The following is a 19,500-nucleotide window of genomic DNA, read 5'->3' on the forward strand; positions in this document are numbered from 1 at the left end:
GTATTGTGAGTCCTGAAGAGGTGATGAGCACTGGCTTTCTGGGACAGGTGCTGCACAGCCACGGAGGCCAGGTGGGCATGGCCATGAGACAGCTGGGCTCTAGACTCCAGCGAGGTCAGGACGGCCTTTGTAGGGGCGCCTGGGGGGCTCAGGGTCATGGTCCCAATGTCCTGGCATCGAGCCCCGTGTCGGGCTCCTGCTCAATGGGGAGCTGGCTTCTCCCTCTCCCTCTGCCGCCTCCCCATCTGCTCAGGTGCTCTCTTTCAAGTAAATCTTAAAAAAAAGGGGGGGGGCTTTATATGTGCTCCTATGGAGTTTGGGCTTAATTAAGACCAAATCTAGAATCTTGGTGAAAAACATGTTTCGAAAACCAGGCCCAGTAAAGATGTGTTAAGCTGTTAAAATAAACGTTGAGTTCAACATCTTACCTTAAGGGGTCATGTTGACCTGTGCTTTGCAGACAGTGAAAGTAGTGATAGACACTGTTTTTTACCTGTAACTTTGCAAGTGATGTTAGATAAGTTGGGCATGTTAAGTGCTTTCTCTGTGCTGGGTGCTTGCTGTGAGCTCTCTGTCTCCTTCATGGGTCTGTTTTTTTTTTCTGTAAGTAAGGGGGTTGATTTGAGAATATGAAAATTTCATTATTTGTGGTAACCTGTGGACAGAATGGAGGATGTTTACTTACTCCTCCGTGTGGGAATGGATCGGGAACACCATGCGGCGTTGCTCGTACTCTGAGCACAGAACCATCTCTGTGAGTACTGTCACTGTGGCCTCTGCAGTGAGATGGCGAGGATGCGTTTATTGGTCCTTCCACCGATTCCTCTCTGTTCCTGCTGCCTCTACCCCCCCGCCTCGCTCTGAAAGTGAAACAGGCAGTAAACTGAACAGGTGCTGCCTAAAAGCAAAACTGAAATGTCGGGATAGCTCTCTGAACACTCACTTGGGTTGAAAATAGCAAGTTCAGGTAATCTTTTACTGCTCCTGAGGCACTACTTAGGAAATCAGCTTGTTTGCTCGCAGGCCGCAGGTGGCAGGTGGGAAGTGCTGGGGGTATCCAGGCAGAGGGCGCTGCCTCCTTGTGGCTGCCTGCTTCTCCTGGGAAAGGCTTCCGTCTGTCCTGTCTGTCCCATTCTTAGGAACCCCCGGGATATGTGTCAAGCGCGAAGGGCCAACTCTTAGCCGTGCCATTTCTTGGCGGAGTGGGTGGTCCATTGGTGAGAACGACGCGGTTCACACTGCGGAGTGGCCCGGGGCCAGTGTGGCCGAGGGGCTCAGGATGGGCTCCTTGGGCTCCTTATGTGATTTGTTTCTGGCGTCATCATGCACAGGAGCAGCACGATGACAGGTGACAGCTGGCTGGCCTAAAGGCTGGCTGGCGAGGTGAGGTCTGCCTTCTTGTCTTTGTAGAAAAGAACTCTTCCACTCAAAGTTTGGTTGGGGTGGGGGCAAAGGTACATTTTTATAGTTGAATGTTGAGATGAGAAAGCTTTTTCTTGGTTAGTAGAGGAAAAAAATCAATTTTTGATTTCCTGTTTGTAATGTCCAGCTGGTCGATGATTGTGAGAATTCATCCGTCCTCTTTCCTCCGGACGGACCTGAGTTACTGTGTCCTCTAATCCCTGCTGCTTCGGCTGTGGTGGCTGTGTATCCACGGTGAGCGTTTTGCTCTTAGAAGGTGGTAGGTCAGTTGGCTTTGGCTGCCCCAGGCCGGACTTGCTTTCCCCTCTACAGTTGTAATTTTTGTGGCTGCGCCCGCCCCATTATGCTATGCTGTGCTGTGCGCGGGTGGGGGTGGGGGCGCTGTGCAGGAGGCTTGCTGCCCGGCTTCATAGCGTGTGCCGGGGGCATCCGGTTTTGGACCGGTTCTGTGGAGCTGCTCTTGCAGAGAGGTTGAGGGTCCTGTGGGACTTGAGAAGGAAGGTGGTGAGGAGCCCTGAGGGCAGTTTGGTTGAATGGGGTGGGCGGTGGTGTAGGCGGCCAGACCCAGTGCAGTGGCAGGCGGGCCTCAGCTCCTGGTCCCTCTGGTGCAGCAGGTCCACGTGCCCTGTCATTGGAGGGACGCCGCGAGCACTGGGGTCTGGGCCTCAGGGTTTGTTCAGTTAGGTGACCTTGGCAACTGCTTGACCTCTCCGGGCCTTGGTGTCCTCACCAGCAGGTCTGTCAGGCCGGTCCCCACCTTGTGCCGCTGTTGGGAAGGTGTGCGAGTTGGGATGTGGAAGTGCTTTCGCCAGCACCAGGCCGTCAGCACCGTTGCCGTGTTCTGTTGAATGACCACCGGCAATGTTCCAGATGCCCCTGCACCCGGGCCAGGTGGATGGGTCTTCAGTGTCCATGCAGGGCTCCAGCTAATGGACTTTTCTATTTTTCAAATTCCCAGGGATTTTCCTAGTTTCCTTGGCTCTCTCTTTGCAGCAGCTGCTGTTTTGGGGATGGTTGTTCAGCTGGGATTAGCTGCAGAGTGGGCACCCCTTCCCTGATGCCCCCTGGGTTTGCTGCTATGCAGGTCTCTTTGGTTTTGTTGCTTAGCACCGGAGCAGAGTTTCCTAGCCTTGGTGCTCTGGACATTTGGGCCAGATCCTCTCCTGTGGTCTGCCCTGTGTTACGCTGAGAGGGTCCACAGCCTGCCTGGTGTGTACCTGCTGGGTGCCAGGAGCATCGCAGCTTCCGCCCTATCACAGATGTCTCTGGACAGTCCTTAATGCCCCCTGGGGGCAATCTCATCCTGTGCCTTGGGGAGGAGCATGAGATTACTGAGGTTCAACAACGCAGTAGAGACCATCAGTTATTCTTATCTGTGGCTCCTGAATTACTTGCTGGAGTCCATTCTCTTCCCTTTCTCACTTTATTCCAGAGTTCAGTAAAGCAAACACCCCTCACCCTTGGGCCCCTCCACTCACCCACAAATGTTTTGTTCAGGACCGACTGCCTGCTGTGCCCTGTTTTGAGTGATGGAGTGCAGAGAGTGTAGATGGATCTCGGGGGCTGGACAGATGTGTACTGCTCAGTCCTGAGTGTGGCCCAGGGTGGGTGACAGTCCCACCAGTGTTGGGAGGCATGAGTGCCCCTGCTCTGGACCAGCCCCGTGCCAGGTGCTGCTCACACATCACCTCCTGCAGTTTTTTTTTTTTTAATTTTTATTTATTTATGATAGTCACAGAGAGAGAGAGAGAGAGAGAGGCAGAGACATAGGCAGAAGGAGAAGCAGGCTCCATGCACCGGGAGCCCGACATGGGATTCGATCCCGGGTCTCCAGGATCGCGCCCTGGGCCAAAGGCAGGCGCCAAACCGCTGCGCCACCCAGGGATCCCTCCTGCAGTTTTCTTAAAAACCCTGTGGGCTACATGGTCATGTTATTTTGCAGATGAGGAAATTGAAGTCTGGAGAGGTGAGCCCTTTGGTCTCAGAACCAGTGGAGGAGAGGGTGAGCCCCATATAGACAGGAGTGTCATTCTTGGCGCTTGTGGAGTGGGACAGGGGTTGGGGTTCAGGCTGGGAAGAGCTTGGAATGCCTGTTGGGAACACAGCATCACTCAGATCCGTGTTTGCTCATTTTGTAGAATGCAGTTCTCTAGTCGTTTCCTTGCTCTTGCCACATATTCCTTTCAGGCAAAAGGATTTCATAGCCTAGCTTTCTGCTGTATGCAGTATCAACAGTAAGCATATCTTCCTTTAGACTCTGTCCCCCTCCATTCTGTGTGGTGGGCTTCCTGTGCCCTGAGAACCGCTGCCAGGCCGCAGGGCCAGGGAAGCAGTTGTCTCAGGGTCAGCAAGAAGGGTGCTGTGGGTGGGTGTTGCGCCCTGGCCGCCCAGGGGCAGTGAAGCCTTTATCAGTGGGATGCTCCTGCCAGGCAGCTCTGTTCTTATCAGCCTTCCATGGGACTGGTCACCCTAGTCTGTGCCCACATGGGGACCTCTCTGGCTTGGAGGCTTGAGTTCTTATGCAAAATAGAACTTAAGTCCAAGGGAAAGCCTGCATTTTAGATAGAAGTGCAGCATGATGGCAAGGAGAGAATTTAGCAGCAGTCGCTGAGTGGAGGAACCCGAGCTGGGTCCACGATTATGGGAGAGTGGGCTGGGATCAAGGGTTGGTTCACCATAAGTCCATTGAGGTTACTGGGTCCTGTTAGAATTTCTCAGCTCAGAGCAAGGCTTGGAACTGGGGTGAGGCCTGGAGCTTGCTCCTGGGTGGGCCTGAGCCACAAGGCCTGTTTTTCTTTTTCTTTTTTTCTTTTTCTTTTTCTTTTTCTTTTTCTCTTTTTCTTTTTTTTTTTTTTAATTTTTATTTATTTATGATAGGCACACAGTGAGAGAGAGAGAGAGAGGCAGAGACACAGGCAGAGGGAGAAGCAGGCTCCATGCACCGGGAGCCCGACGTGGGATTCGATCCCGGGTCTCCAGGATCACGCCCTGGGCCAAAGGCAGGCGCTAAACCACTGCGCCACCCAGGGATCCCAAGGCCTGTTTTTCCATTGTGCACAGCAGCACATGGGAGTCAGTGTTTAGTACACTTGGATTGGACCATGTGCTTCGTTCCTCACATAGCAGATAGTAATGCAGGGAGGAGCCGGAGACCAGGGAGCCTCACCCCTTGGGTGAGTCCTCCATTCACCACAATCCTTCCTCCATCACTTTCTATTACATTGCCCTGTTTGTAAAAATTCAACTTTGGATTCACCTGGACGAGGTCCCCGTCCCCACCCTCAGCCTAGTGCTGCAGAGCCCTGACCTGCTCCTTGTCACTGCAGGTCAGATTTGACTTTCTGGGGTTGCATGCCAGTAGAATCATACAGGTGTCCTCAGTTTCTGGTACTCAGTGCTTTGGGCCATAAACATACCACTTAGCACCTGCTGTATGATACCTCACAATGTATCTTCCCCACTGGTATGTTATTTGGCTTGTTTCCAGTTTTTGGCTACCACAAAAAAATCTGCTCTGAACATTTGGGTTCAAGTCTGTGTGGATATATGTTTTGTTTTCCTTGGGCAAATACCCAGGACTGCAATTGCTTTGTCATACGGTAAGTGTATGTCTAACTTTGTAAAGACCAGCAGATTTTCCCCCAAGTGGCTGTGCACTTTACGCTTCCACTGACAACGTGTAAGAGTTTTGTTTGTTCCTATCTTAACCTGAACTTGGTGTGTAGTGGATTTGATTAGTATGATCCTGATTCCAGAGTCTGTTGACTGTCTTTTCATGTCCTTATTGGTCATTTGTATACCTTCTTTTAGGAAATGTTTAACCTTTTTGCCTATTTTATTATTTGTTTTATTGAGTTATAAGAGTTATTTTTAAAAAGATTTTATTTACTTAATCATGAGAGACACAGAGAGAGAGGCAGAGGCACAGGCCGAGGGAGAAGCAGGCTCCATGCAGGGAGCCCGACGTGGGACTCAATCCCGGGACTCCAGGATTGCGCCCTGGGCTGAAGATGGCACTAAACCACTGAGCCACTCGGGCTGCGCGATAGTTATTGTTTTATTCTGGATAGAAGTCCTTTGCCAGATACGTGTATTGCAAATATTTTTTTCCTAGTCTCTGGCTTGTCTCTTCATTTTCTTAGTGATATCTTTTGTTCATTTGTTTGTGTATTTATTTATTTACTTGTAATCTCTACCCTCAACGTGGGGCTTGAACTCATGGCCTGAGATCAGGAATCGCTTACTCCACTAACTGAGCGAGTCAGGACCCCAGTTTTGTGGTGATATCTTTTGAAGAACAGAAAATTTTCATTTTATGAAGTCTGATTTATCAGACTTTATTTTTATCTTTTATGGTTAATGCTTTTTTAATGTGCCATCAAGGAAATTTTTTGCCTACATCAAAGTAGAAAATATTTAACATTTAACATTTAATCTATATCAAGATTAGAAAACCCTTTCTTCTAGAGATTCTATAGTTCTAGCTTTTTCATTCAAGTCTAATCCATTCTGAATTACATTGTGTACATGAAGTACCTGTTGAATGAGTGTTCACATCCTCCCATGGGTATCAGTTATTCTAGCCTCATTTGTTGAAAAAGAGGGTTCCTTCTCTATTGAAGTACTTTGGCAACTTTGTCTAAAATCATTTGGCTGCATGTATACAGTACCACTTTTATTGCATGAGTGGAAAAATAGATCTTACATATTCTTTCTCTGAAGGCAACTCAAGATCTTGCAGTGTTTCTAAAGTATCATAATGAACATCCATGTTCATACTCTGGTGAATTATTTCTTAATTAAAAAATCTGTTACAAAAAAAAAATCTGTTACAGAGATATGGCAAATAATTGCATTACAGAGATATGACAAATAATTGCAATAACCCTAGACCGGATCCTGGACTGGAGAAATAAAAATGCTATAAAGACTATTAATTAGGTCAAGTGACAAAACCGGAATAAGGATAATAGATTGGACACAAGTTTTGTGTTCATTTAAGTTTACAAAGTTAATAGTTGTGCTGTGGTAACGTAAGAATGTCTCTATTTTTATTTTATTTAGTTTTTATTTTTAAGATTTTATTTATTTGTTCATGAGAGACACATAGAGGCAGAGACATAGGCAGAGGCAGAAGCAAATTTCTCACAGGGAGCTCGATGTGGGACTCGATCCCTGGACCCGGGATCACACCCTGAGCTGAAGGTAGATGTTCAATCGCTGCGCCACCCAGGTGTCCCTCTATTTTTATTTTATTTTACTTTATTTTTTATTTTTTTTTTATAAATTTATTTTTTATTGGTGTTCAATTTGCCAACATACAGAATAACACGCAGTGCTCATCCCGTCAAGTGTCCCCCTCAGTGCCCGTCACCCACTCACCCCCACCCCCTGCCTTCCTCCCCTTCCACCACCCCTAGTTCGTTTCCCAGAGTTAGGAGTCTTTATGTTCTGTCTCCCTTTCTGATATTTCCCACACATTTCTTCTCCCTTCCCTTATATTCCCTTTCACTATTATTTATATTCCCCAAATGAATGAGAACATACACTGTTTGTCCTTCTCCGATTGACTTACTTCACTCAGCATAATACCCTCCAGGTCCATCCACGTTGAAGCAAATGGTGGGTATTTGTCATTTCTAATGGCTGAGTAACATTCCATTGTATACATAGACCACATCTTCTTTATCCATCATCTTTCGATGGACACTGAGGCTCCTTCCACAGTTTGGCTATTGTGGACATTGCTGCTAGAAGCATCGGGGTGCAGGTGTCCCGGTGTTTCATTGCATCTGTATCTTTGGGGTAAATCCCCAACAGTGCAATTGCTGGGTCGTAGGGCAGGTCTATTTTTAACTCTTTGAGGAACCTCCACACAGTTTTCCAGAGTGGCTGCACCAGTTCACATTCCCACCAACAATGTAAGAGGGTTCCCTTTTCTCCGCATCCTCTCCAACATTTGTGGTTTCCTGCCTTGTTAATTTTCCCCATTCTCACTGGTGTGAGGTGGTATCTCATTGTGGTTTTGATTTGTATTTCCCTGATGGCAAGTGATGCAGAGCATTTTCTCATATGCATGTTGGCCGTGTCTATGTCTTCCTCTGTGAGATTTCTGTTCATGTCTTTTGCCCATTTCATGATTGGATTGTTTGTTTCTTTGCTGTTGAGTTTATTAAGTTCTTTATAGATCTTGGAAACTAGCCCTTTATCTGATACGTCATTTGCAAATATCTTCTCCCATTCTGTAGGTTGTCTTTGAGTTTTGTTGACTGTATCCTTTGCTGTGCAAAAGCTTCTTATCTTGATGAAGTCCCAATAGTTCATTTTTGCTTTTGTTTCTTTTGCCTTCGTGGATGTATCTTGCAAGAAGTTACTGTGGCTGAGTTCAAAAAGGGTGTTGCCTGTGTTCTCTTCTAGGATTTTGATGGACTTTTGTCTCACATTTAGATCTTTCATCCATTTTGAGTTTATCTTTGTGTATGGTGAAAGAGAGTGGTCTAGTTTCGTTCTTCTGCATGTGGATGTCCAATTTTCCCAGCACCATTTATTGAAGAGACTGTCTTTCTTCCAGTGGATAGTCTTTCCTCCTTTATCGAATATTAGTTGACCATAAAGTTGAGGGTCCACTTCTGGGTTCTGTATTCTGTTCCATTGATCTATGTGTCTGTTTTTGTGCCAGTACCACACTGTCTTGATGACCACAGCTTTGTAGTACAACCTGAAATCTGGCATTGTGATGCCCCCAGCTATGGTTTTCTTTTTTAAAATTCCCCTGGCTATTCGGGGTCTTTTCTGATTCCACACAAATCTTAAAATAATGTGTTCTAACTCTCTGAAGAAAGTCCATGGTATTTTGATAGGGATTGCATTAAACGTGTAAATTGCCCTGGGTAACATTGACATTTTCACAATATTAATTCTGCCAACCCATGAGCATGGAATATTTTTCCATCTCTTTGCATCTTCCTCAATTTCTTTCAGAAGTGTTCTATAGTTTTTAGGGTATAGATCCTTTACCTCTTTGGTTAGGTTTATTCCTAGGTATCTTATGCTTTTGGGTGCAATTGTAAATGGGATTGACTCCTTAATTTCTCTTTCTTCAGCCTCATTGTTAGTGTATAGAAATGCCACTGACTTCTGGGCATTGATTTTGTATCCTGCCACGCTACCGAATTGCTGTATGAGTTCTAGCAATCTTGGGGTGGAGACTTTTGGGTTTTCTATGTAGAGTATCATGTCATCGGCGAAGAGGGAGAGTTTGACTTCTTCTTTGCCAATTTGAATGCCTTTAATGTCTTTTTGTTGTCTGATTGCTGAGGCTAGGACTTCCAGTACTATGTTGAATAGCAGTGGTGAGAGTGGACATCCCTTTCTTGTTCCTGATCTTAGGGGAAAGGCTCCCAGTGCTTCCCCATTGAGAATGATGTTTGCTGTGGGTTTTTCGTAGATGGCTTTTAAGATGTTGAGGAATGTTCCCTCTATCCCTACACTCTGAAGAGTTTGATCAGGAATGGATGCTGTATTTTGTCAAATGCATTCTCTGCATCTAATGAGAGGATCATATGGTTCTTGGTTTTTCTCTTGCTGTTATGATGAATCACACTGATTGTTTTACGAGTGTTGAACCAGCCTTGTGTCCCGGGGATTAATCCTACTTGGTCATGGTGAATAATTTTCTTAATGTACTGTTGGATCCTATTGGCTAGTATCTTGTTGAGAATTTTTGCATCCATGTTCATCAGGGATATTGGTCTGTAATTCTCCTTTTTGGTGGGGTCTTTGTTGGTTTTGGAATTAAGGTGATGCTGGCCTCATATTTTTATTTTTATTTTTAAAGATTTTATTTACTTATTTGAGAGAAAGAGAGAAAAAAGCACAAGCAGAGGTGAGGGGCAGAGGGAAAGGGAGAAGCAGATTCCTTGCTGAGCCGGTAGCGTGATACGAGACTCCATCCCAGGACCCTAGGATTGTGACCTGAGCCAAAGGCAGACACTTAACCAACTGAGCCACCCAGTCTCCCTGAGAATGTCCCTATTTTTAATAGATACACACCGAAGTATTCAGGAATAAAGGACCATAATGCATATAACTTACTCTCAAACGATTAAAAAAGAGTGTGTGTGGTGTGTGTGTGTGTGTGTAGAAAAAGAGAGTACAAATGATGGAGCAGATGTGGTAAAGTGTTATTAGTAGCAGGTAAATCTGAATAAAGAGTGTGTACCACTTTTGCTACCTTGAAATTATTTATTTCCAAATGAAGTTTTTTCTTTTCAAATAAAAAGCAAAAAAAAAAAAAATCCATTATATCAACTTGTTTGTCTTTTCCAAAAAAGTAGGATCAAATATATTAAAATAACCATTAACAGTGATTTTTTTTAAAGCTAGTTTACTGTGCTTATCTTGTTTGAAATGTAAGTAGAAATTTACTTGAAAAATAAATGGTCATTCTAGATGAAGTTTGATTGATGTGATGATTTAAAATTATTAAGAGCCCTGTGCACAGATTCCTGTGTATACCTTAGTCAAGAAGATAGAATCATTGTTAAGTTCAGGCATCACTCCTGAGACTTAATGTCAACCTAGCTGTGTTTTACCAAGTACTGTATTTTGTATTTAATCTATTTTCTGCCACAACAAAATCAACAGAAGAAGCCTTATAATCTGCTAGATACAGATGACCTATTCTAGGGCAGAAATGGGGAAAGATTTAGAGTGAAATCACAATAGCCAGTAAGGTCTCATAAAGTGATACTTAGTTGACCTGGTGAATGAGAGCCATCCTCAGTCATTACTGTGGTCAGTGAAAGCCAGCTTGTCCACTTACAATGGTCGATGAGAACTATATTGTCCACCTGTCCTGGTCAATGAAAACCATCTTGTCTGTTTACTCTGGTCACTGAGAGCCATCCTGTCCATTTACCATGGTCAATGAGAGCCATGTTGTCCATTTACTATAGTCAGTGGGATCCACCCTGTCCACTTACCATGGTCAGTGAGGGTCATCCTGTCCATTTACTATAGTCAATGAGAGCTATCTTGTCCATTGATCAACAAGAGCCACCCTGGGGGGACACGTGGGTGGCTCAGTGTTGAGTGTCTGCCTTTGTCTCAGGTCATGATCCTGGGGTCCTTGGGATCGAGTCCCACATCGGGGTCTCTGCATGGAGCCTGCTTCTCCCTCTGCCTGTGTCTCTGCCTCTCTCTCTCTGTGTCTCTCATGAATAAATAACTAAAATCTTAAAAAACAAAAAAACCAAGAGATATCCTGTCCACTTATGGTCAGCGAGAGCCATCCTGCCCACTTCCCATGGTCAGTGAGAGTCATCCTGTCCACAAGGGGGACCTATTGGTGTTTTGTCTTACCACTTGTCCCTTTGAGTGTCTTAACTGACTTAGTTTAGGGACTTGCTTTTCTTCATCTCTGGTCGTACGGTGAACTTTAAATATACATTGACACAGAGCGTTCTATGTAAGTAAATCTCAGTACAACCTGAGTTCAGACCACCCCTAATTCAGTCTTTTTAGTTCTGCTCCTTTGCTATGTGTCCTATTCCACATTCCTATCATTTGCTGAGTACTTTCTGTGCTTATAACATTATTTTCTGAATTTTCTGGCTTCTCCCGAATCTTCCTGATGGATAGGGCTATCCTGATCTTGTCGGCATTCACGCTGGTATTCTCTTCAGGTTTCCCTGTGTTGTGTGGTGTCTGAGTTCACTGACTTTGACCATAGTAACTGTGACAGAGTATAATAATGGTGTGGATGGAGCTCCAGCCCATTATGAAATGAGGATGAAATAATTCCAGATAACAAGCAGAGCTGTGGAAAAGGGGCTTGTTTGTCTTTTACCTGTCATTGGGTGTGACCTAGCCTTACGGATCCTCTTGAGATGGACGCCTGCTCCCAAAATGTCTCATCTCTCTTTCAGGGGCCTGTTGGGTGGGTGCACATATGTAGCTCCCGTTAGAGGTGGTGGGCGGGTGCTTGGGGGGAGTGCTGCTAGGTGCAGGGACCCTGCTCCTGGGGCCACATCACTGCCGGTTGAGTGCATCCACAGCTTGACCTTGCGGGGACCTTCCTGGGCACCTCAGGCAATAACAAAGATTCAGTCACAGAGCAGTTTCTTATGTAAGAAACAAACAGTTCCGTTTCAGAGAAAAATCTGAAATGAACAACTTTAAGATGCTTTCAAGAGATGTAAAATATTAACTTTTTAAAATGTAAATCTCCACAGTGATAGGAAGTTGCATTTTAAAATTTCATCTTTTACATCTTCTCGCTTTTTTGAGATCTCAGGCCCCTTTGAGAATCTCTAGATTCCAGAGGTTCGGACACCTTCTTCCAGCTTGTGAATGAACCTCCACCCAGTTACAGTTTCTGCTCCACAAGGTATTCTTGTTGGCCCCTGTGAGAACAGGTAGGTGTGCATGGAAGAGCGTAGGAGGCCCCTGATGCTTACAGCCGACTCCAGGCTGTCGAGGTTGGTTGTGCCAGGAAGGGAGGAGGAAAAGAAGGAATTCAAAGTAAGATGAGGCATTCTTTTGTAACCTCATCTTGTCTGGCTATTTGCCCCATTCTCTGTGCTTCAGCTTCTCTGTGTTTGTCTGCCCCCCAGCAGCTTGCCACCCGCCCACCCCTCAGCCAGCAGAGTTTGAGGGCAGATGTATCCAGTGGAAGAGCAGTAGGGTGAGGGAAGATGGGGCTCACTGAGTAGCACAGCAGGGTGGGACAAGGACAGAGTGGACACTGCATGCTTCTGTCCACACATCAGGGAAGGCCTGTCACTGGAGCACAGGGCCTCTGAGGCATGTGGTCAAAGCCAGTAAGTTTTCCTGAGCCTGAGACCCAAGAGAAGCTGCCTTAGGCCTTCACGGACTACCTTATGCGCCGTGTCCATGTGAGGCCCTGTCCCTGGCCCATTCTGAAGGTGGGGAACCTGACTGACAGTCGTCTGGGCGGACAGAAGTGGGAAGGCCCTACATGTCCTTCAGGTTCCCCCTAGAAGAACAGCCACTGATTTAGAGATTGGGTTGATATCAACTCATATCAACCTTCTTGGCCAATACTATTGGGTGTTTGGTTAAAAGCAGTTCCGTATCTTTGATAGTCATTCAAGGGCTGGATAAACTCACAGAGGGGCCACTGTGGCCTCTTGCCCACACCGAGGCGGGTCGGTGGGGTGCTCACAGACAGCCTGGGCGACCTCAGGAACCCTTGGGCCATCGCATGCCTCGTGGTTGCTTTGAGCTCTCTGCCGCAGAGCAGGCCTGTAGGAGTCGTAGCCTGGAAAGGTTTTAGAGGAGTTGTCTGTGGTGGGATTTAAAAATAAAAGTAACTGGAAAACAATAGCAAAAAACTAATCGCTAAAGGCACACTTAGAATTGTCACTTGTCGGGCATATGCTGTCCCTGCCCCTCCCCCAGTTCTTGCTTAATTCTTCCTTGATGTCAGCTGAGGGCTTTCCTTCCAGAAGGTGGCCAGCCGGACTGACCAGTGTTCAGAAAGCAGGACCATTGCCAGTTGAGGCTTGTTCTGGCGTCTGATGACCAAAATATTAAGAGTGCTTTCAAGTTGTGATTGTTTACGGCAAACAGATAAGTGGTTTGTGTCACCAGGTGACAACACCTCTCTGACAGGAGATAGGGTCAGAAGACCGTCATTCTGCTTTATTTGGGATTGCCCTGTCAGGGACTTGGTCCTGCGGACCTCACCTCTTGGGGTGTAGGACATGAGCGTCAGCACCTGGGTGACCCCAAGTCTGTGTATCCATAGCTGCGGCTGTGGTGGCTGCCCCTGGACTCTGACAGGAACCAGACAGTCTCCTGTTGTTCCTGACACAGTTTTCCCCAAGGAGATGGAGTGTGACAGTGATTCTTCATGACGTGGATCGTGGGGCAGGATGTTGCTCGAGACATCAGGGTTTGCAACTTGTGGGGAACAGACAGGTGCCTGAGTCTGTGTGTCTGTGGGGGGCGGTGGCAGTGGTGTCAGTGGACGAGTGCCCCTCACGATACGGAAGAGGCAGCAGGCTGGGCTCCCTGGGCGTGGAGCCCATGGTTTTCTGAGAGCAAACAAGTTTACGCACACTAATGTGCACGGGTGAAGGCTGGCTGTGTGCGCACAATTCTGGGGGGCAAGGAGCCCTTACTGGTGCTTCATGTGGTGTGTTTATTACTGGGTGTTCTTTGGGGAGGGCCCCCCAGCTCAGGGGTCTGCCGAGGGCAGCGTCATTTTCCTTTCAGTAGGAGGTTGGAAGGAGGGGGTGCAAGGGCCACACCCTGGTGTTGCTTAGGGCCTGGGCTCCTATTGGGCTGCTCTTGGGGAGGGCCGTGCACACCTTAGCTCAGAATCACCCCTCATTCCTGGCCGTAAAGGCCACGCTCAGGTTCTCTTTCTCTTCTTAAGATTTATTTACTTGACAGAGAAAAGAGAGAGAGAGCGAGCGCGGGGGCACGTGAACAGGGGGTGGGGCAGAGAGAGAGAGACTCTTGAGCTGACTCCACTGCGCAGTGCAGAGCCCGAAGCAGAGCTGGATCTCATGACCCTGAGACCCTGACCTGAGCTGAAATCAAGAGTTGGACCCTCACCCCCCTGAGCTGCCCAGGCGCCCATGGATCCTCTCTTAAAAGTAGGCGTACTTGAGGCTTTGAAGGTGTGAGAACATGTTGGTTCAGTTTTGTGGCTGCTCCTTGAGTTTCCCTGGCCTGTCCCCAGCTAAGGCGGCTGGCAGCCTTGGCCTGGTGACTGCCGGGCGTGTGCTGGTGGACGGGCAGGCCGCTGAGGGGTCATGATGGTGCCACCTCTGTGGCGCAGACCCCCAGGCAGGAGACGCAGCCCTGAGCCTCCGCAGGGTCTAGGGTGGCCCACTTGTGAGTCAGCAACACGGGGCAGTCTTGGTCCCCTCAGCACTGGCTCAGGAGCTCGGTGTTGTCCTGTCACCTGTGACTGGGTCAGCAGGGATGGGAGGGGAGGCTCCCCCTTCCTGTTCCATGACAGCTGGGGAGGCGAGCTCCCTGAGGAGGTCTGCCTGTCACCCCAGTGCTCAGGGCATGACCTTGGGGGGAGCCGGGCAGCTCTCCTGTGTTCAGTGGGCATGCAGGATCTTCAGCTAGGGCTTCCTGGCTCCAGGAAGGGTCGCTTCATTTTCCATGTATACAGCTTTCTCAAGTGATGTTTTCTGTTTAAAAAAAAAAAAAAAAGGTTGTCAGATATACTCACTTTTGCTTTCGTGTCCTAAACAATATCCTGTAGCCCAAGAGCACATGACGTTTATGTCCTGGAAATCTGATAGGGGATGTCACAAGCCCCCCTTTTCCTCCTGCCCAGGCTACTGTTTGGCCACTGAGCAGCCTGTGGGGGGAGGCCAGTGGGCAGCCCCCAAGGCACTTTTGTCCCCGGCTCTAAGCCAGTTCATATAGTAAATGAAAGCCCACCCTCCCCCCCAGTAATTATTAAGGCAAAATAACTAAAGAGACTGCTAATGTGGCCTTAGGTCATCATAGCAAGTCGGTGTGTTAGTCACAGTTTGGCCCAGTGCTGGTGACGCTCTTGTCCAGGGAGTGTGTGGAGAACCACCCTAGGCCACTGCTGGGTGATGGGTGCCAAGAGTACCTGCACCCTGCTTGCCTAGGCTTTGCTCTGACCGCCACCTTAGCATGGTTGCGGTGTGGAGGTGGGAGCAGTGGGGCGGGTGCCAGGCCAGAGTGGGGGTGATGTCATCAAAGGAAACCCTTCTGCTTGTGTCTTTTAGAATGTCGTTCTTTCAGGAGGTTCCACGATGTTCAGGGACTTTGGTCGGCGGCTGCAGAGAGATCTGAAGCGGGTGGTGGATGCCAGGCTGAGACTCAGTGAGGAGCTGAGCGGGGGCCGAATCAAGGTAGGAGGGGGACGGGGCCTGAGACCTGACTGGCCTCTCTCCCAGGGCCCTCCCTCCCTTTCTTCCTCTTAGGCCTGCTCACCCTCCCTCCTCCCTCCCTGCCTCCTTTTCTCCTGGGCCTGATCACCCTCCCTGCCTCCCAGACTCTTCCTCCTTCCCTCCCTCCCTCCCTCCCTCCCTCCTCCCTCCCTCCCTCCCTCCCTCCCTCCCTCCCCCTCTCTCCCAGGCTCTTCTCCCTCCCTCCCTCCCTCTCTCTCCCTCTCTCCCAGGCTCTTCTCCCTCCCTCTCTCCCTCCTTCCTTCCCTCCTGGGCCTCCCCTCACCACCCCTCCTCCTCTCCCTCTCAGGCTTTCCTTCCTTCCCTCCCAGGCCCTCCCTGCCTCCCTTCTTCCTCCCAGGCTTTCCCTCCCTCCTTCCTTCCCCCCCAGGCCACTAGCTCTCTCTCTCACAGAGTACCAGCAGGGCCCCCTGTCTATGGCCTAAAGTAGGCACAGGTTCATCAGTCTTTCAGCGGCACTATGAATTACAGTCAGAGATTTGTTACCTGAACGGCTACCAGGAGTGTAGCCTACCAGGAGTGTAAGCGCTAAGGCTGGTGGACCTGCTGGGCTGGCTGCAGCCACCTCCTGGCCAAGCTGACCCCCGTGTGCCACTGTCTTGCCTGCAGAGTTTCTTTGTATTGCAGGGGATCAGGCCTGTTGTGTGATGAGGGGCATCTAGGGAGAGGGGATCAGTTTACAGGGAGGGTCTTTGATGTGCTTCAGAAATGTTCTCATTAAACAGAGATAACTGACAGTAGCAGGGCCATAGCATGTGTGTTCCTCTAAGATAATCACCCTTAGTGAGCTGGATTGGGCTTTGGTATGGAGTCAGGAGAGCAAATACACACTCTTGACAAAGGGGTATTTCTCACAATAGTTTTGGGACACTTGATGGTATTTGGGATTTGCTGTGATGCTAACATATCTTGTTTGTTTAGTAAAAAAAAAATCAGGTTAATGGCTTGGATTTTTTGCTGTTTAAAATGCCTTCAGCATGGTGAAAGATAAGCCCTCTTTGACTTTTGTGCTATGTTCTCTGCAGCACCTGGGCTGGGGGTTGGGGGCTGGGGGTTGGGCAGCTGTAGGGAGCTGGGGCCAGGGTTGGGGGTGGGCTGGGGGCCTGGGGGCTGGGCAGAGTCACAGCAGGAGCTGCTCAGAGCCTTCCTCAGAGGCCACATGTGGCTGAACATAAGGGATGAGCCTCGTGCCATGGGTTGGGCAGAGGCCTCACATTGGTCAGCACTTGAGCACAGCGTCCTCTTTCTGCTGAGAGGCTATTAGGGGACCTGTCATCTGCCTTGGCAGGTAACTGTTTGTTACTCTACTTTCTAGCCCAAGCCTGTGGAGGTTCAGGTGATAACACATCATATGCAGCGCTATGCAGTGTGGTTTGGAGGCTCAATGCTGGCCTCAACTGTAAGTCCTTTTCTAGATTATTCTGTATTTTCATTTCTGCGTTCTTTGTTGAGTTTGAATAAATATTGTCCTGTGAAGGTTAAATAAATAGCGTGTGTTCTAATTGTGCATGGCTCTCAACGTGGCACTTGTAGTTCTAAGAGACATAAAACATAGTGGTGATTCCCACTGCACAGCAGGATTCGTCCTTGCTAATTAGGGGTTACAGGTAATATGGATAAGTGAATTCCAGAAATAACCTCAGATGTCTTGCATTAATCATTAATTCCAGTGACTTTTTAAAGCAATTATTCCTTTTTCTCCTCAAATTTGTGAATAACTAGTAAATTGCTCATTAGGGTGAGCACGTGGTTGATCCCAAGTGGAAGTTGGATATATTTTAAAGAAATGAAATAAACTCCAGCACTGTAGCCCAGGCCCTCAGAGGGGCACAAGCCTTCCCGCAGTGCTCTGGCCATGGAGCAGGGGTGTCAGGTCAGGAGAGTCCCTCGCTTGTGGCATGGTTTATGAGTCTTTACCTGTTCCTGGAAGGCCTCTGTATTTGCTAATCACTGCGCCCTCCCCCCCCCCCCCCCCAGCCCGAGTTCTTTCAGGTGTGCCACACCAAGAAGGACTACGAGGAGTATGGCCCCAGCATCTGCCGTCACAATCCTGTCTTTGGAGTCATGTCTTAGCATTACCTCGACAGGGTCACCCGGTCCCGTCGTGCTGGTGAGCAGGTTCTGTCAGAGCCCGGACAAGACCGCAGCTCCTGTAAATAATGGCGTCTGGTGTCGATGTCGAGAAGCGTGCTTGCGTCGCCAAGTGCATGAGGCAGTTCAGTGCACGCCATCCGTGTGCCCGCTGTCCGACGGCTGTCCCCTCCTGCCACTCCTCTGCCCGCCCCCCTCCCCACCTCCCCGCCTCCCCGCCTCCCCAGCTTCTAGTTGGTGAATTGAATTCTGAAGGAATTCACCTTCAACTTTCAAAATTGTAAGGAAATAAAAAAACTCAGATGACGCAAAATAGCCCCCCCCCCCCCCCCAGGAGAGAATATGGGGCTGCAGACCCTCCCCCCCCGGCCTATTTTTGTAAATAAAATGTTATAAACTTGAAATACAAATTGATGTTTATATTTCCTATCATTTTGTATTTTCTGGTATTTGGTACAACTGGCTGATCCTAAGCACGAATAGATATTGGTGTCATGGAGTGCCGTAAAAAAAACGTTTTTAATTGTGAGGCATGTTCTGATATGTGTGTAGGCAAACAAAATAAAACAGCGAACTTTTTTTGCCACATGTTTGCTAGACACTGACTATACTTTATTGGAGTGACATGAAGTTTCAACACTAAACACTGTTGTATGAGAATCATTACAGATAATGTATCTTTTCATCTTCCTGTTTGAACTTTCTGGAACTGTTTTATAGAAGATGCCAGTTTGCTGTTGGTGACTGTTGGATGAAATGCTGCCTTGCACCATTGTAATAAAAGCGGTTAGACTCTTTATAAAGATTTCCTGTTGTGCCGTGCCCATCTTTTGGTTTTCCCTTTTGTGTCCTTACTTCTTTTAAAGAATGACCTCACCTCACAGGAGGATCTCGTGATAGGTACCAAGTTTGGGGAAGGAAGTTTCCCAAAGTGACAAGGACGGCCCATCCTCAGCCACCACCGTGTCCCCGGTAGCACTGCGGATGCCCACATGATGGGCGCCCCTGCGGATTTCCAGTGCCTCTTCCTGGGAATTCACAGTCATTGCTAAGCTGCTAGTAGCTGTTCCGACATTTGCCGAGTTGGTCGCTGGCTTGAAAGATCCTTTGCTAAATTGAGAGTTAGTTTTGCTCCATTCTTCATGTCATACTGATGTTACTTTACAAACTATGACTTATGCTATTTCTTCCAAGTCATGAAGTAGGTTTTATTCTCTGAAAATTTGCCCTCATAAAGAAACATTTAGTTCTATTATTTAAGTTTAGAAACAAGTGTGAGAATAATAATGTAAATTCTCTGCCCAGCCTGGTGAGATCTGAGTTTCCCATGCAGTTGGCAGTCCCTGCTGCTTATTCTTGATTGATGGTCAGTGACCCCAGACTCTCTGTCTTCCCACTGGAGAGTCTCAGACCCCTTGGTTCTTACTTTGTCTGAACTGTTTCTCTGTTTCCCCCTGAGCTTTGCTGCTTCTCAGGATCACCGGACTGTCTTGGTTTCTCATGGTTTCTTCAGTGTCTTGATCACACCGAGTTCGGGCTGCTCTCTGCCTTCAGACACGCATGTGCATGTGACACATGGTAGCAAGAGCGCTGTGCGAGGTTGGACTTTGCTAAGTGCAGACTACACATGACCTAATTCAGTTTTAACAGCCTAGGACATCAGAATTATATGATCCCCATTTTCTAGGTAGAAAACCATGGCTGAAAAATTCAGTACATGCCCATGAGCCCAGCTAGGAAGCAGAGAAGTCATTGCTCCATCTGTTCTAAAGTGCTTTCATAACCATCCTAGTAGAAGTGCAAGGATAACCCCAGCCAGGTGGGGGCGGGGCAGTCAGACCCGGTGGCATGGGTCTCTCGAATGATTCCCATAAGATACTGGAATAAAAAGAGATTGGAAATGGCCACGGGGAGCTATCAAATATTCCCCGTCTAATCCAAACCCCTTGGTGAGGAATGTGTTCTAGGAAGCTATCATAAAGGACATTTGATGTTGAGTTATTTTCATTTTTGTTCATAATGCTTTGCCAATGTATGTTTGGTCATGTGCATT

The 19,500-nt window shown here is 47.9% G+C and overlaps 1 protein-coding gene across 7 annotated transcripts in view; it reads left to right on the top strand.

The window, feature by feature from the left end:
• Positions 1-18,252, top strand: part of ACTR3B (actin related protein 3B) — an 84,868-nt gene extending 66,616 nt beyond the window's left edge. For 6 of the 7 annotated variants that reach the window (XM_038559785.1, XM_038559791.1, XM_038559790.1 and 3 more), the window contains 3 exons: positions 15,174-15,299; positions 16,672-16,755; positions 17,334-18,252. In XM_038559785.1, the coding sequence (XP_038415713.1) occupies positions 15,174-15,299; positions 16,672-16,755; positions 17,334-17,429 (306 nt within the window). In that variant the 3' untranslated portion in view covers positions 17,430-18,252. Of the gene's footprint in view, positions 1-15,173; positions 15,300-16,671; positions 16,756-17,093; positions 17,254-17,333 lie in introns of those variants that run through there. The other variant, XM_038559786.1, reaches the window with a different exon arrangement.
• The last annotated feature ends 1,248 nt before the right edge of the window (positions 18,253-19,500 follow it).

The sequence above is a fragment of the Canis lupus genome, chromosome 16 (genome assembly GCF_011100685.1).
Source record: "Canis lupus familiaris isolate Mischka breed German Shepherd chromosome 16, alternate assembly UU_Cfam_GSD_1.0, whole genome shotgun sequence".
Taxonomy (NCBI): Eukaryota; Metazoa; Chordata; class Mammalia; order Carnivora; family Canidae; genus Canis; species Canis lupus.